General features: G+C 48.4%; 2 protein-coding genes across 5 annotated transcripts; both read left to right on the plus strand.

Moving 5' to 3' along the window:
- Positions 1–80: 80 nt before the first annotated feature.
- Positions 81–5,215, plus strand: SNIP1 (Smad nuclear interacting protein 1). The gene is made up of 4 exons (XM_014067609.2): positions 81–230; positions 315–423; positions 869–1,449; positions 4,597–5,215. The coding sequence occupies exons 1-4, from the start codon at positions 160–162 to the stop codon at positions 4,865–4,867; spliced, it is 1,032 nt and encodes a 343-aa protein (XP_013923084.1). The 5' UTR covers positions 81–159; the 3' UTR covers positions 4,868–5,215.
- Positions 5,216–5,503: 288 nt separating this feature from the next.
- Positions 5,504–9,285, plus strand: MEAF6 (MYST/Esa1 associated factor 6). Of its 4 annotated transcripts, XR_015698270.1 has the most exons (9): positions 5,504–5,766; positions 5,898–6,013; positions 6,112–6,199; positions 6,287–6,332; positions 6,508–6,697; positions 7,964–7,993; positions 8,137–8,195; positions 8,677–8,710; positions 9,011–9,285. XR_015698270.1 is itself a non-coding variant. In XM_087727118.1 (8 exons), exons 1-8 carry the CDS (start codon positions 5,662–5,664, stop codon positions 9,017–9,019), a joined length of 618 nt encoding a protein of 205 aa, XP_087583244.1. In that variant the 5' UTR covers positions 5,504–5,661; the 3' UTR covers positions 9,020–9,285. The 4 variants fall into 4 exon arrangements, 2 of the variants coding, with proteins under 2 accessions (XP_087583244.1, XP_087583245.1); XM_087727118.1 differs by lacking the exon at positions 8,137–8,195; XR_015698271.1 differs by lacking the exon at positions 7,964–7,993 and having other exon boundaries at positions 5,508–5,766.
- Positions 9,286–12,504: the final 3,219 nt, after the last annotated feature.

Below are 12,504 nucleotides of genomic sequence, written 5' to 3' on the forward strand. Positions count from 1 at the left end.
ACCCGCTTGCTGACCTCGGCCAATCACGGGCTACGTCGTGCCGCGAGGCACAAGCCACGCCTCTGAGGGCGGAAGCAGTTGGTCGAGCGCTTCCGGGCCGTGTAGAGGGTGGCGGCGGCCTAGAGGCGGAAACCAGGAACTGGGAGCCGGTAAAGCGCCATGGAGGAGTCGGAGCGGCGGCGGAGGCACCGGAAGCGCAGCCCGCGGGGAAGCCCCCGGGAGGCCGGCAGGTGAGCGTCGGGGGCAGGGGCGGCCCGGGAGAGGGGCGTGGCGGGCCCGGCCTTGGTGCCTGACGGGGTTTGTGTCGTTGGAAGGTCGCAATCGAGGAAGAAGCGCCGGTCCTCGGGCAAAAGGAGCAGGTCGCCGCTGCCTCGGGAAAAGCGGAGCCGGAGTCCCCGACACGCCGGTGTCAGGATAAAGCAGGTAGGCGGCTGGGGGGGGGGGCGTGCGGGGTGGCCGTGAGGGAGGCGGAGGAGGCCGTGGCCCGCGTGAGCGGCAGGTCGTTTCTCTTTCCGTGTATCGGAACTTTCCAGGCTCCAGAGCGGATTCAAGGTCGCAGGTCAGACGGCTGATGTCGGGTCTGGGCCTCACAGCCACCAGCCCAGCCTCGGTGCCAGGGTTCCAGTTCAGGCGCTTCTGGTGGTATGCAGCCCTAGCACTTCCGTTGTGCCACTGCCCTTCGCCATTTGGCTTACCATTAAGTTACACTTGGTTGTTCAGTAGTTCAAATGTTAGCCGTGCTTTGCAGCCATGTATTTCAACCATTATTGGAATAATAGTGAGCTCTCATAAAGTATAGCTAGGAATCCATTTATCTTTATTCCTGGGTTCCACTTGTAGCTATCTATTTATTCCTCCACTGTTATAGGAACCAGAGGATCATTCTCGGAGGGGACATGAAGAGCGGCAGAATCAAGACCGCTCAGAGCTTGACCGTAGGCAACCAAAAAGCAATAGAGAGAGGTACCGGGATCATTCAGCTCGAAGGAAGCTCACTAAGGAACAGGCTGAGAGTCGTGGAAGGAAACAGGATGCCAACCATCTCCTGGATCAGCAGGCGGAAAGGGAGTTTTATAATGAGAGGCGGCGGCAACATCGTCAACAGATGGAAGCAAGTGGAGATGAGGAAAATAGTGAAGGAAAAGGGCCCAGCAACAAGAATACGGACAAGGAGGCTAGCCAGAAGGAAAAACCAAGCTTTGAACTATCTGGTGCTCTTTTGGAGGATTCCAATACTTTTCGTGGTGTTGTGATCAAATATACCGAACCCCCAGAAGCACGCATTCCCAAAAAGCGATGGCGTTTATATCCCTTCAAGAATGATGAGGTTCTTCCTGTAATGTATATTCACCGGCAGAGTGCTTATCTGTTGGGAAGACACCGACGCATTGCTGATATTCCTATTGACCATCCCTCATGCTCTAAACAACATGCTGTTTTTCAGTACCGGTAAGTTCTGAATCCAGAGGGGTGAGGTGAAGTGGGGAGTGGGGTTAGCTGCTTGGGGCAGGATTTTTCAAGCTGTGGGCCACAACACCCTGGGAGGTTTTGAGTGAATTTGAAGAGAGCTACAAAAACGTAGCTTGCACAGGCAAAACCAACCCCCTGCAGAGTTTCTCTGGACAACCTGGCTGCCTATTCTACTCTCTCCCTGCCTATTTAGGTTGTTGTGGTAGAAACAAAAGCAGCAGCAACAACAACCTCTGTCCCACACCAACCCTGACCTCTAGAGCCTGCTGCTTGCTGCCCCCTGTATTTTCTCACCCAGCCCGCTATACTTTCTTCTTTCCTTCCACTGGAGAAGAAGAAACAGAGGGCTCAGCTCCTTTTGGCTCAGCTCCTTTTGGCAGCAGTTGTGCCATTCCACTGCCATCGCTTTTCCAACAAAGGTGGGCAAAAGCTAAACAAGTTTTTCCTATGTTATTCTGCAGTCTCAGTGGCTGCTCCAGATCTTGGTCCAGGTTTCTTAACTGCTGCTTGATCTGTAGAAGAGAAGGCAAGTGTAAGGAGAAGATGGATAGTCTGGCAGGTGCAATAGGCAACCATGATCTTGCTGGAAAGAGGTGGCAGTTACTGCTGCCATGCTAGCCAAAGTAAAGTAGCCAGGCAGGATACAAATAAATAAATACATGCTTCATGGTAATCAAGAAGTGGAATGGGATTTTTTCAGTAGATAGGGAGGAGGAGAATTTGAGAAGGTCAGGCTTAAATTTGTATGTATAACGCAGGCATGTTTAGTCAACTTCTTTACAAGTAGTTCTTGACTGGTCCATAGGTCCGTTTAAAGGTATGTATGATGGACCCTCCCAAACCTACGTACAATCTGGTCTCAAAATTATGGCCTCTGCAGCCCCAATGCTGTCATTCACCTATACAGCAGACCACAGGGATGCTGCATCCCCTCTCAATCCGCCCCCAACTCCACTCCCATGTTTCTGCAGGCCCACCAGGCCCCACATCCTCTTCACCTTTTGAAAATCTCCGGAGCTTGGTTTAGGAAAAAATAGCAAACTTACTTTGTTACTGGACCACGTGGTGCAATCCTATAAGTGGTCGCCCCTTTTGAAGCAGCTTCATTGGCTTGCATCGCACGACCCAGCAGTGGAGTAGCTTGCTATGCTTCCCTAATTCTAGTTCCACAGCTTTTGGCAGAGTTTCACAGCACTATTTCCCCCCACAACTATTGCTATAAAGCTAGATATCTCCCGATCTGTACCTATTCATTTGTCTCTCTTAAATATTGTTATGATACTTTTGGTCTGTTTCTCCAACCTTTCAACATATTATTCTTGTCTTCTAGGTGTCAGCTATCTATCCATTTTTTTTTAAATTTATATATATATAGATAGATAGATAGATGATTAGATAGATAGATAGATAGATAGATTATATATATATATATATATATATATATATATATATATATATATATATATATATATATAGAGAGAGAGAGAGAGAGAGAGAGAGAGAGAGAGAGAGAGAGAGAGAGAGAGAGAGAGAGAGAGAGAGAGAATTGCAAATTGATAAGAATTCCTATCACTTTTTTTCCCAATTAAGAAAATCATTGATGAATAGAGGATACAGAGGTGATGCCACTTCTATTCTGATCCACTGCTGCCCACTTTTAACTTTTTAGTGTGACAGAATGATTGACAAGCACTCTTGGGATAAGATTTGTAAGCCAGCTGTGGTATACATTTCATTCTCATGCTACACTTAGCTGACTTGCAAAACAGCCTGTCCTGAGGCATTTCATCAGATGTGTTCCTGAGGTCAATATTTTTTGCCAAAGGGCTTCCACAACCAAGCACTGGTTACCTGATCAAAATGTGAGATAAAGTTAGCCTGGCAAACTTGCTCTTGAGGTGTTGACTTCTGATAACTATCCCATTGTTGTCAAGGTCCTTATAGCTCTAAGTTACCGTATTTTTCGGTGTATAAGACGCCCCGCAGTACAAGAGGCACCAAGATTTTGAAGAGTTAAATAAAAAAAAAAAACAGTTTTTGCACTCTGCATGCCTCCCAAACCCTCTGCACACCTCGTTTTTGGTGAAAAACGGGGCATGCAGAGAGTTTGAGAGACCTGCAAAATATTGGGGGGGGGGGAGGGATTTGAGCAAAAAATGAGCCAGTTTTTTGCAAAAAAAAAAACAACCAAACCCAGGACATGCATAGGTTTTGGGAGGCTTGTAGAATGCTCCTGGAGGGGGTGGGGGCAAAAATAGCCCATTTTTTGCTCATGTTTGCCCTCTTCCACCCCCTAGGAGCACTTTGCAGGGCTCCCAAAACCTATGCACGTCCATTTTTGTGAAGGGGGTGGGGTTTTGGGAGGCCAAAAGCTGTATTCAGTGTATAAGACGCACCCAGATTTCACCCTCAGGACCACCTCTGGAAAAAGAGGAGTAGCTTTTAGAAGAAAAAAACCACTGCTGAGAAGTGAAAATTCATTGGTTACATGAGCCTGACTTTGGGAAGAGAAATAGGTGGGGAGGATAACCAGCAGAAGGCCACTCCTTTGGCTTTCAAAAGGAATTGAGGAGAAAGTATTAGCAACGAAGTGGAAAGGCAGCAATGTGGAGAATCTGGTTGTTGACTTTGTTAAGCCTCATTCCAACCATCCCTCACCCATGGCCAAGCCAACTAGATCATCCGGTGCAAGACCCCTTCCTGAGATGGAGAAGTGAACATTATTTTTATAAGAGGAGAGGAAGGAAGGCCCATCAAGGATTAGTGTTAGGAGTTCCAGCGATTTTTCTCCACCAGGATATTGAAGAGACTCCAGGCTGGGAAACCAGGAGCTGCTATTTGAGGAATGTCATCTTTAACACAGTTTGGCCCCATCCCTTCTTCCACAAGTCTCTCGAGTTGCTGGGAGTTGGGCAGCCACTCAATCTAGGGACATAAACTGCCTTCTCCCATCTGGGCACAAAGGCCTCCAGCTGTGGAATCAAAAGGGATCTGGTGTTTTTGATCTCTCTCTCTAGAGCTATGTGAGAGGCTGAAGGAATCCAAATACAGAGGTACATATGACACAAACTATTCCTGGGTCTTTGGGCTTTAACTGGCATGGGTTTCTTTTCTCTTTTCTGCAAGGCTTGTGGAGTACACCCGTCCTGATGGCACAGCAGGTCGGAAGGTGAAACCATACATCATTGACCTCGGCTCGGGCAATGGCACCTTTCTGAATAACCAACGCATCGAATCTCAGCGCTATTATGAACTGAGAGAAAAGGATGTGCTAAAATTTGGCTTCAGCAGCAGGGAATACGTCCTCCTCCACGAGTCCTCCGATGCCACAGAGGACGATCAGAAGGCAGAAGAGGAGGAGGAGGAAGAATCGGTCTGCCCTGCTGATAGCGAGTAAACCTGGATCCCCTAGGATCCATCTAGTGGACATTGGAGCCCTGAGGCTCCGGGTGCCCCCGCTGCCTTAACATTCGGAGGCTCCTCAGAGGGAGATGCCCAGACATGGTAACAGGCCAGGAACAACCCCATTTTTGCTTTGGGGGTGACATTTTTAAAAGTTTGATGCTTCAGTGGCATCTGGTAATTTTTCCAGTGCATGTTTCATGATTAAAATCTCATAAGTGGTCGACCATCCTGAATACGCAGGGCCGCCATTTACAGTTAATAGAACCTTTTGCTCGTTTTGTCCCTTTTTTATTCCTTGTGCAGTTTGTCTAAAAATAGATGCTTTTTGGTTCAGAGAATACAGAGGCCTCTGTGTGTGTCTCTTCTTCGCCTACCGCCTTTCCTCTGCCTTCATCACACCCTGCAGCCCCAACAGAGGTGGATGGGGTGGGGAGGGGCTTGTCTGGGCGGGTGGGGGTGGAATTGGGGAGGGGGTCCTCCTCCGGGAAGGAGGAGATGAGCCGAACCGCCTCCCCTCTCCGGGCACCAATCCCGGGCCGCCTCCTGCGTTTCCCCGCCCGGCCTTGCTTGAGGCGGCTTCTTCTGCCCTGGCGCGGCCCGCTCGGTCCTAGGCGCACGAGGGGCGCGGCGGCCTCCGAGGAAGGCGGGCGGGCGTCCGGCCGGCCGAGGGCGCTCCAGGCCGCGGCTCCTCCTCCCGTCACCGCCGCGCCACGCTCCGCCCCGCCCGCCGCCGCCTCCTCCGCCGGCCTGGTCGTGGTGGGGCTGCTCCGCGCGGGCGCTCGGGCCATGGCGGCGTTGCACGGGGCGGGCGCCAAGGCCGGCGCCCCGCCGCAGATCCCCGACACTCGGCGCGAGCTGGCCGAGCTGGTCAAGCGCAAGCAGGAGCTGGCGGTGAGCCTCGAAGGGGGAGGGAGGGGCGCCCGGGGGGAGGAGGGCGGGAGGGCTGGGGGGGGGGAGAAAGAGGGATGGGAGCGGGCAGCGGAGGAGCCCCACAGCTAGCCCGGCCGGTGCTTCCTCCGCAGGAGACGCTGGCCAACCTGGAGCGGCAGATCTACGCCTTCGAGGGCAGCTACCTGGAGGACACGCAGATGTACGGCAACATCATCCGCGGCTGGGACCGCTACCTGACCAACCAGAAGTGAGCGGGGGGAGGGGCGGGGGCTGCGGGGGGGGAGGGAGGGGGCGCCCCCCAGACCCCGCTACTGCCCGCCCGTCTCCCCCTCCCTCCCCCCGCAGAAACTCCAACAGCAAGAACGACCGTCGGAACCGGAAGTTCAAGGAAGCGGAGCGGCTCTTCAGCAAGTCCTCCGTCACCTCGGCCGCTGTGAGTGGGGGGAGGGGCTCGCTGGGGGGGGGGGAGTGGACGAGGCGAGGTCCCGCTGATCTCCTGCCTCTCTTCTGCCCCCCACAGGCGGTCAGTGCCTTGGCTGGAGTTCAGGACCAGCTGATTGAGAAGCGTAAGTCTGGGGGTGCTCTGCCCCTCCCTCCCTCTCTCCCAGGTCCCCTTGGCCCCTTTGCTCAGTCCTGGGTAGCCCAGCTCGGGGGTCCTGAGTGCCTGCCTCCCTCCAGCCTTCCCTTGGCCCCTTTGCCTGGTCTTGGGTAGCCCAGTTCGGTGGTCTTGCCTCCCTCCAGGCGAGCCCGGCAGCGGTACCGAGAGCGACACTTCCCCGGATTTCCACAACCAAGAGAATGAGCCGAGCCAGGAAGAGGTGGAAGACCTGGATGGGTCCGTTCAGGGGGTGAAACCCCAGAAAGCGGCCTCTTCTGCCTCCGGGAGCCACCACAGTAGCCACAAAAAGCGGAAGAATAAAAACCGACACAGGTGAGCTGGGTAGACTGGAGACCCCGAAGCAGCTTCTTTCTCCAGGTCTTCGGCTGCCCCCACCTGAGCCCCTGGAGAAGGAAGCGTCTTCCTGACCTTCTCTTGGACAGTCCTAGTTCAACATTCCTGTCTTGCTTCCCCGCCCAGACAAAGTGCATGAGGATCAGAGTTCATCCCTCCCCCTCAGCTGAGTGGTCAAGAGGGGCTTTAAATCTGGCAGCTGATCCCCAGCCGAAGGACCCTCTTGGGGTTCAGATGGAAAAGCCTCAGAGGCTGGTCCTGGTCTTCTACCCCAAGGAGAATCATAAATCAGCAGCTGCTTTCCAGGGATTCTGTCCCAGAGAGAGACACCCCCTCTTCTCTTAAAGACACAGCCTATTAGGTTGGCAGGTTGATCTAGAAATGACATTTTACTGCTAAAGCCATGAACTATCTCTGTATGCAGTCCGCAACGCAAGGAAGTGGCTCTGTTCCAGCAGTCACCTAGCCTTGAAAATAAATGATAGTAGAGAAGGGGATGGAAGTGGGACTGTTGTTGTTGTTATATATATTTTGTTTCGGTTGCAAGTGTCTGATGATAACCCTTTTTTGTGTAGCGAGTCATTCCTTATGGAGAATTGGAAATCTTCAAGTAAATGGTGATTGGCCTTCTTTCAAGGCAGGAAGTACCAAGAGACAAAAAGGTCGAGCCTGGATATTCTGTTCTGAAAGATGCCAGATCTTTCCATTCACAGGCCGGGAGAAAGCTGCAGAGACATAGGTTGGGCTGGACTTGGGGAGCAGAGTCTTCTCAGTGCCAGAGCTACCCCTGAAAGTGAAAGCAGGCTCTCTTGGCTGATCCCCCTGGCCCAGCATTCTCCCTAATCCAGGCTGGTGTTCTGCCTTCTCAAGCATTGGGCTAAGAAGGCCCAGCCAGGCAGCAGGGGAAAGTCTCTTCCATTCTGCCCAGGCAGTCGTGACAGAATCTTGCCCATCCTTTACCGACCTGGCTGTTTGCTGTGCTCCTTTCAAGCATTGTGGGAGGTTCCCACCTTGCTTTTCTTCCCAGGTTGCTGATATTTGTCTCATAGGGTTATTTGGGGTAGCAGATGTCTGGGGGGGGTGGGGGAGTGGTCTTGGGTGGATTTCATATTTCAAGATTACAATGATGTGCCACTTGCTCTTTTTTATTTTTGAACTTTGCTAGGGTGGCTAATCAACTAATTGATTTAATTCCTTAGTGTATTAATTTCTATTGCTTTCTTCTTTTCGAATGCTGCCCCTCAGCCCGTCTGGCATGTTTGATTATGACTTTGAGTAAGTTTGACTTGATTTGACTTAGTTTTTGTACTGTGATGTCAGTGTGTAGACTTTTCTTTTCCCCTTCACCATCCTCCTTCAACTTCCCCATGTGCGCTTTCAAGACTATTCTAATCCATAGTTTATCTGTTTAATTGTAGGTATGTATATTAGGTTAGGCTGGCAAGTTTTTAAAAATACAGACAAAAGCACAACGGAGGTAACTTTTTATTTAATAACCTTGGCTAAAAAAACTCATTCGGCTACCCTCTTTGCTTCTTTATGTCATTTTGAAAAGCAGATAAACTTCTACTGAATTCTGAAAATTGATTTTTGTTGCTTGGCTTTCTGAGGCCTACAGATAAGGCAGTTTCCCAAATGCAGAAAATACAATTTGATTCTTATTGGTGCCACTAAGTCCTCTGGCTACCATTTCCTTTTCCTCTGCTGCCTCCTCCTCTAAGTTCTATCTTTAACATGCTAACCCAGCAGATGACGTGTTCCCATGGTCTTTGGATGCTGCCTAACTCTCTAATGTGTTTCTTCTGATTGTTGGGTGGAATCTGCTTTTCGGTGCCATTGGGAGGTGGGTTGGAAATGCTCATATCAGGCTTGTCCCTTTGCTGATGTGGCCCAGACAGGGACTGCCTTTTTAGCCATCCATAAGCATAATATTCGCTTATTTCTTCTTCCCATTGCAGGATTGATCTCAAGTTGAACAAAAAACCACGAGCTGTAAGTATCCCTCCTCTTTTTCTTCCCAACGTCCTGCCATCTTTCAGTTACTGCACAGTTCTGGGTTAGGGTTGGGGTGAAGGTTGCTTAAAGGGGAGAAGAATGTCCTTGCAGCCTCTGCTTTAGGTGGTTGAAAGATTGTTGGAGGGGATGTGATCGGAGTTTGGAGCAGGGTTTTCTAGGGTTGGCTCTGCTCTAATCCTGCAGGCAGTCCTTCTCACTCCCTTAGGTGGGAAGCGATGCCTCTCAGGTTTGTGCTGGCATCCCCGGTGATGTTCACTCTGCCCTTTGTGCCCACAGGACTACTAGCAGTCCTCCAGGATGAATCTTCCAGGAACTTTTCTCCTTCCTTCCTTCTCAAGAGACTGAATAAGCACAAGCCCAGCTCTTTCCTGCAGCAGCCTATACACCAGCGGCCCTGCTGGCTGAAACAGCTGCTGCCAATTCATCATGCATAAAATCCATGAAGTAAAGTCCTCTCTACTTGCTGCCATCTTCTGGTTGAATTGTTTTGTCTTATGTATTTGGCTCTTTTTTTAAAAAAATAAACTTTATTTAATTTTCCATTTGTTAAAGATTAAGACAAATTGTCTGCTGGATGCTTTCATTCTTCAGAGCCCAAATAGTTTTTTCAAACTGGAAAAGGTGATTTGATTTTACTCTGAAACGCCTGCTAACTTGAGGGAAAAACATGGATATGTGGGGCAAGCAGTCTCCTTTTTAATACGTATGTCTCCTTATTGTAAATAAAACATCTACATTCACTTTAGATTGTTTTGTAGCTGCGCTCATATCACACTGAGAGCTATAACCACGGGTAGTTGAGTAAACCAAAATTAGGAGATATCCTAAATTGTGCTGATGCATAAATATTAAAGCATAATCTGGTTTAGTGGTGATGGCACCAAGCTAGAAACTGGGAGACTTCTAGTGCTGCCTCAGTCCAATCCACCTCCCTAGTTGTGGGGAAAATAGGAGAAGGAAGGAACATCAGGTATGTTTGTTGCCTTGAATTATAAAGGATAATGGGATAAAAATCTAATAAATGAAGTCTGATTTATGAACCATGATGCTTGAGTTGCAATACAGAAAGATGCAGATAAACAAACTTGCCTTGGCCTTGGGTGTTGTGTGAATTCAGCCTCCCAGAGAAAGTCAAGCCAAGGAGTCAGATTCCAGAGCCTGCCTCTGTTCTGTTTCTCTCCTCAGACACCCGTGGTGGGTGGGTGGGGCAGAAATGGCCTTTTGGGGGCTTTCTGGAGTTTCCCTTGAGGGAAGGATCTCTTGCTTTGCCACAGATATCCAGAGGCATTGATTGGGATCCCTGCCAGTGAGTTTCTACCTCTGGAAAGACGTTCCTCAGAATAACAATCCTTCCCTGCTCTTCTGTGCCACTGACGTGTTATCTGCCTAAACAACTGATACAAACAGGTCCTTAAAGATTAGAATTTGGAATAACAGTTGAAAGAAACCTTGGAGGTCTTCTCATCCAACCGCCTATTCAAGTAGGAAGCCCTATGCCATTCCAGACAATGGCTATCCAGTCTCTTCTTGGAAACTCTCAATGATGGAGCATTCACAGCTTCTGGAAAAAAGCTGTTCCATCGATTAATTGTTCTATCAGGAAAATTCTCCATATTCTAGGTTCACCAAGACACCTAGATCCCTTTTGCAATTACAGCTGTTGAGCCAGGTGCCACCTATTCATTACCTGTGCATCGGGGGTGGGTTCCGGCTGCTGCTACGGCCAGTTTGCTCAGAAATGCATGCACGAACGCTTAATGTGCACTATGTGTGCATGCACAGTACTTTAAAAAATGATGCACATGTGCAGAAGCAAAAAAAAATAAAAATGGAAGTGCCTACGGCATTGTCGATAGAACCAGTTCGAGGGCATGGCAGGCCAAGTTACTACCTACTCAGCCAAACCAGGCCAAACCGGTAGGAACCCACCTCTGCTGTGCATTTGATTTTGCTGACTAGATGCAGCACCTTATTTTTCTCACCACTGAAATGTGTCTTGTTGGATAGCGCTCAATGCTCAAGTCTGTCAAGATCCTTCTGTATCTTTGAATCTATCATATAAAGTATTAGCAATTTCCCTCAACTTGGTGTCATCTGCAAATTTGATGAATTCTCCTTCTATACCCTCATCTAGATCATTTATTAAGATGTTGAAGAGTCCTGGCCCTAAAACAGAGCCTTGGGGTACCCTATTGCATACTTCCCTCCATGTAAATGTAGTGTCAAGATTGAACCACTTTGCTTCTTTCTCTCCCCCCTCCCCCAAGTTTTTAATTTTTTATAAATGTGTCAAATCAATGAATGAACAGTGTGGCACCTGGGTGTCATACATTCTAATACAAATAAAACTTGCAAAGTTAATCATAATTATTACATTCATTCCACCTATGTGTTTCTAATAATAATACATATTTATATTGGTTGAAATCTATCATTGTTCAATTATTCCAGACTTTCTTTTGTTATTACTTTTATTATATAAAAGTGTATACAATAATATTCTCCCTTCTCTTATTTCTATCACTTATTCTAGTTTTTAATTATGTCATCCTTTATTAAAATACTTTTTCTTTTAGACAAATCCAAACAAGAACAACAAATGTATCTATCATCTCTTACCCACTTCAATACTTTAATTGCTATGTTTTTTTCTTACTTGCTTCCCAAATTCCTCTCTTAAATCTTTATCTCTGTCTGCATCAGCTTCTTGGATGTTCAATCTAGGCATTTCTCCCATCTCTACTCTTCCACTGCCCAGTTTCTAAAGTTTCTACCCAAACCCGTCTCCCTTTCAAACATATCTTCCAACTCTCTTGATATATTTTCTCCCTGGTTTAATTCATCAATCAATGTTATTTTCATTGTTGTCTCCTCTTTGTCAACTTCTTCCTTCATTCCTTCTCTTGATTCCCCCCTTTCCTAGGCATTTTGGTCTTTACTCATCATGTTTCATATGGTATTTTCCATTTTTCCCATAATCTCCTTAAAAACTTTCTCCATGATGTCTTTTGAAAAAGTAACTCCATCTCCTTTGAAATTCCACTCATTTCTTCCTTATAAAGTATCTTACTTTGTTTTAAAGGATTCAATTTTTGTCCGGCAATCCAAGAACTATTTATTTGATCTTAAATTTCCCTTCAAGAAGTTCACTAGTCCCAGTTCTTTATATCCCATATGTAAACACTCAGTTCCATTTAAATAGTTAAATATTATCAAAAGCCTCTTTCTTCCTTCCCCCCTCCCTCCCTCCCTCCCTCCCTCCCAACTTCCTTCTTTGCCTCCCTCCCTCCTTCCTTCTTTCCCCCTCCTCCCTCCCAACTTCCTTCTCTCCCTTCCTCTGAAGTGAATAATGGCCAGATACAACTGGTGGCTTTCTCCTTGGGGAATGGATCCCCAGGACTTCCCTCCTTCCTCCCAAGCCCTAAAGAGTTGCTCCACCATTTCCGGAAAGTCCTGCGTGTCAACTCTGTCTCTGGAGGTGGGGACTTTCCAAGTTTCGCTCCGAGTAGTCTGGCCTGAGAGAGGAAGGAAGTTCACCCCTTCTAGCCTCCCTCTTGCCTTTTGTTTGGCTTACTGGCTGGAGGCTGTCCACACTCTGGTCTCCAGAGAGGCCAAGGATAAAAAAGGCTGTGGGTGGGTGGGGAAGGCGTGCCAAGGCCAGGCACTCCCACCAGAGCCTGTTTCTACATCTGAAAGTCCTTGAATCGGGGTTGCCATCCTGCCTGCGTGTTTGGGGAGCCAGAAGGAGCATTTTGGAGAGGGTCAGCCCT

The sequence above is a fragment of the Thamnophis sirtalis genome, unplaced genomic scaffold, assembly GCF_051295495.1.
Source record: "Thamnophis sirtalis isolate CommonGarterSnake01/CBP01778 unplaced genomic scaffold, rThaSir2_p1.2 scaffold_13, whole genome shotgun sequence".
NCBI lineage: Eukaryota > Metazoa > Chordata > Lepidosauria > Squamata > Natricidae > Thamnophis > Thamnophis sirtalis.